General features: G+C 39.2%; 1 protein-coding gene across 1 annotated transcript; it reads left to right on the top strand.

Moving 5' to 3' along the window:
- Nucleotides 1-520: 520 nt before the first annotated feature.
- LOC146929982 (uncharacterized) lies at nt 521-1731 on the top strand. Its single transcript, XM_085707450.1, has 2 exons — nt 521-969; nt 1053-1731. Exons 1-2 carry the CDS (start codon nt 521-523, stop codon nt 1729-1731), a joined length of 1128 nt encoding a protein of 375 aa, XP_085563576.1.
- Nucleotides 1732-2250: the final 519 nt, after the last annotated feature.

Raw genomic sequence — 2250 nt, forward strand, 5'->3', positions numbered from 1 at the left:
ACTTACGATGGTGAAAGGTCTTTTGTCCTCAAAAGACAACATGCCTAAGGTGATTGTCACCGACAGAGATGGTGCTTTGATGAAGGCCGTTGGCACAGTTTTCCCTGAAACATACACAATGCTTTGTTTTTTTCATATTGGGAAGAATGTAAGGGCTAAGTGCATCACAGATTGTAAAGTTAACCCAAAGCCTCCTAAGGGTGCAAAAGTTGACAAGAAAGAATTGAACGAGAAAGTCGTGATCGCTTGGAGAGAGTTGGTCGAATCTACTACGGAGGAATCATATGCAAGTAATTTATTGAAATTCAAAGAGGTATGCATGCCATTTCCGGAATTCATAGCATATGTCAAAACCACGGTTATGAACCTTAAGGAAAAAATTGTGAGGGCATGGACGGATAAAGTCTAGCATCTAGGGTGTAGAACCACCAACATTGTTGAATCCGCTCATGGAGTTTTGAAAAAATATTTGAGGAGTAGCTTGGGTGATTTGGCATCATGTTGGGATGAAATACACAAGATGTTGGCCGTGCAATTTGGTGAGATACAAGGAAGTTTTGGGAGGAACAAAACGTTCTTGGAACACAAATACAAAAACATCAAGATGATGAGAGAGTTGGAGGGTTATGTATCTAGACGGGCATTGAAATTTATCTATGATGAATTGAAACGCTCAAAGACATTCTCCTTTGATAATGAAGATTGTGGTTGTGTGCAAAAGACATCGTACGGGTTACCTTGTGCGTGTATTATTGCCATGAAGAGCAAGCAAAAATTGCCTATTGTCTTGGATGACATATACCCTCATTGGAAAAGGTTAAGTGTACAAGGAGAAGATATTGATGATGATTTTTCCGTGATGGAAGAGTGGAATGGCATTCAAGAACGTCTCAAGACAAGCCCTTACAATATGAAACTCTACATCAAAGAAATGATGCGTCAAATAGCATTTCTGGAAACCACAAATTTGTGTCCACCTTCAAAAAATGCGGTAACCAAGGAAGGAAGAGGACTACACTCAAAGTGTTATAAACGGGTCGAATCCCCTTTAGGTGGGAGACCGTTGATTCTCAAAATCCGGATAGTCAACCTTCACAACCAAAGAGGTCACTTCCAAAGAGGAAAGATGCACGCCTTGGCACTTACTCCCGCTCACAAGCTTCATCATCTACTTCAAAACCGTTTTGGAATATCCCATACATTTCATACATTCCAAATATTATAAGGCCTTTTGTTGAAGAAATTGTGAATGTTAAAGGGGATGGTCATTGTGGATTCCGGGTGGTAGCTAGGCACTTGGGGATGGATGAGGAAGATCATGTATTGGTTCGTCAAGCACTTATTCAAGAGTTGAGAAATCATAAGAGTGACTACATGCCGATATATGACACGGAGGAGCGTTATAACAAAATCTTGAATGGTTTATACCCTCCAAAATATACAAGTGGTATTGCGCCGGTAGATAAGTGGTTGACCACTCCAGATATGGGTCACATTATTTCTTCTTGCTACAATAGAGCCGATGTTTTATTGACTTTGCCCGAAATGGGTGGTGTATGTGAGACATATATCCCAATCCGAAGTGCTCCACCACTTAATCCACATTCCAATATCACGTGTCTTTGTTGTATTCCCGACCATTATCTTCATGTTATTTTGAAGGAAGGTTGTCCGTTACCACCAAGTTGTAAGGAGTGGATGAACAACAAGATTGGTGAGGCGGAGAATTGACATTTTGCGTTTTTGGATAGACAACTCGCCTTCAATGAGCTCATGTCTAAGGAGCCGAAGCCGCCAAAGAAACCAACAAATGAGCACAATCCAATTGTTTGTGATACTCCCACTCCGAAAAAAAAGGAACAAGAATTTGAAGTCATGGACTACATGGAAGAAAAAGACAATTTAGCAATGTCACTAGACTTCTTAGATAGGTTATAGGTTATGACACTTTTTGGTCGGTCGATGTTCATCCTATTTTTTGGTGGTATTACACCCCGACATATTTTTTGGTGGCCGGTTATGTAATTTGGATATTTGTGGCCAATATGTAACTAATATTATATATTATATAAATATATGAAATGAAATATTTTTTTGGTGGCCGGTTATGTCACACCAATCATTGCTTGCATTACGTAATTTAACGATGAATTTGGGTCATTTTGACCGTTTATTTGAGATTATGTAATTTTGGAAATTTATGGACAAATTTGTGTAATTTGGATCATTTACGTGTCATTAAGTGTGTTT

This window comes from Medicago sativa, chromosome 4 (assembly GCF_051527215.1).
Source record: "Medicago sativa cultivar Bolivia chromosome 4, Bolivia_mono, whole genome shotgun sequence".
Lineage (NCBI taxonomy): Eukaryota > Viridiplantae > Streptophyta > Magnoliopsida > Fabales > Fabaceae > Medicago > Medicago sativa.

Excerpts from the sequence above, each read along its gene's own strand:
- LOC146929982 (XM_085707450.1), top strand. The coding sequence starts at position 521 with ATGTTGGCCGTGCAATTTGGTGAGATACAAGGAAGTTTTGGGAGGAAC. Across the intron at positions 970-1,052 it reads TTTCTGGAAACCACAAATTT|GTGGGAGACCGTTGATTCTC; the intron begins GTGTCCACCTTC and ends AATCCCCTTTAG.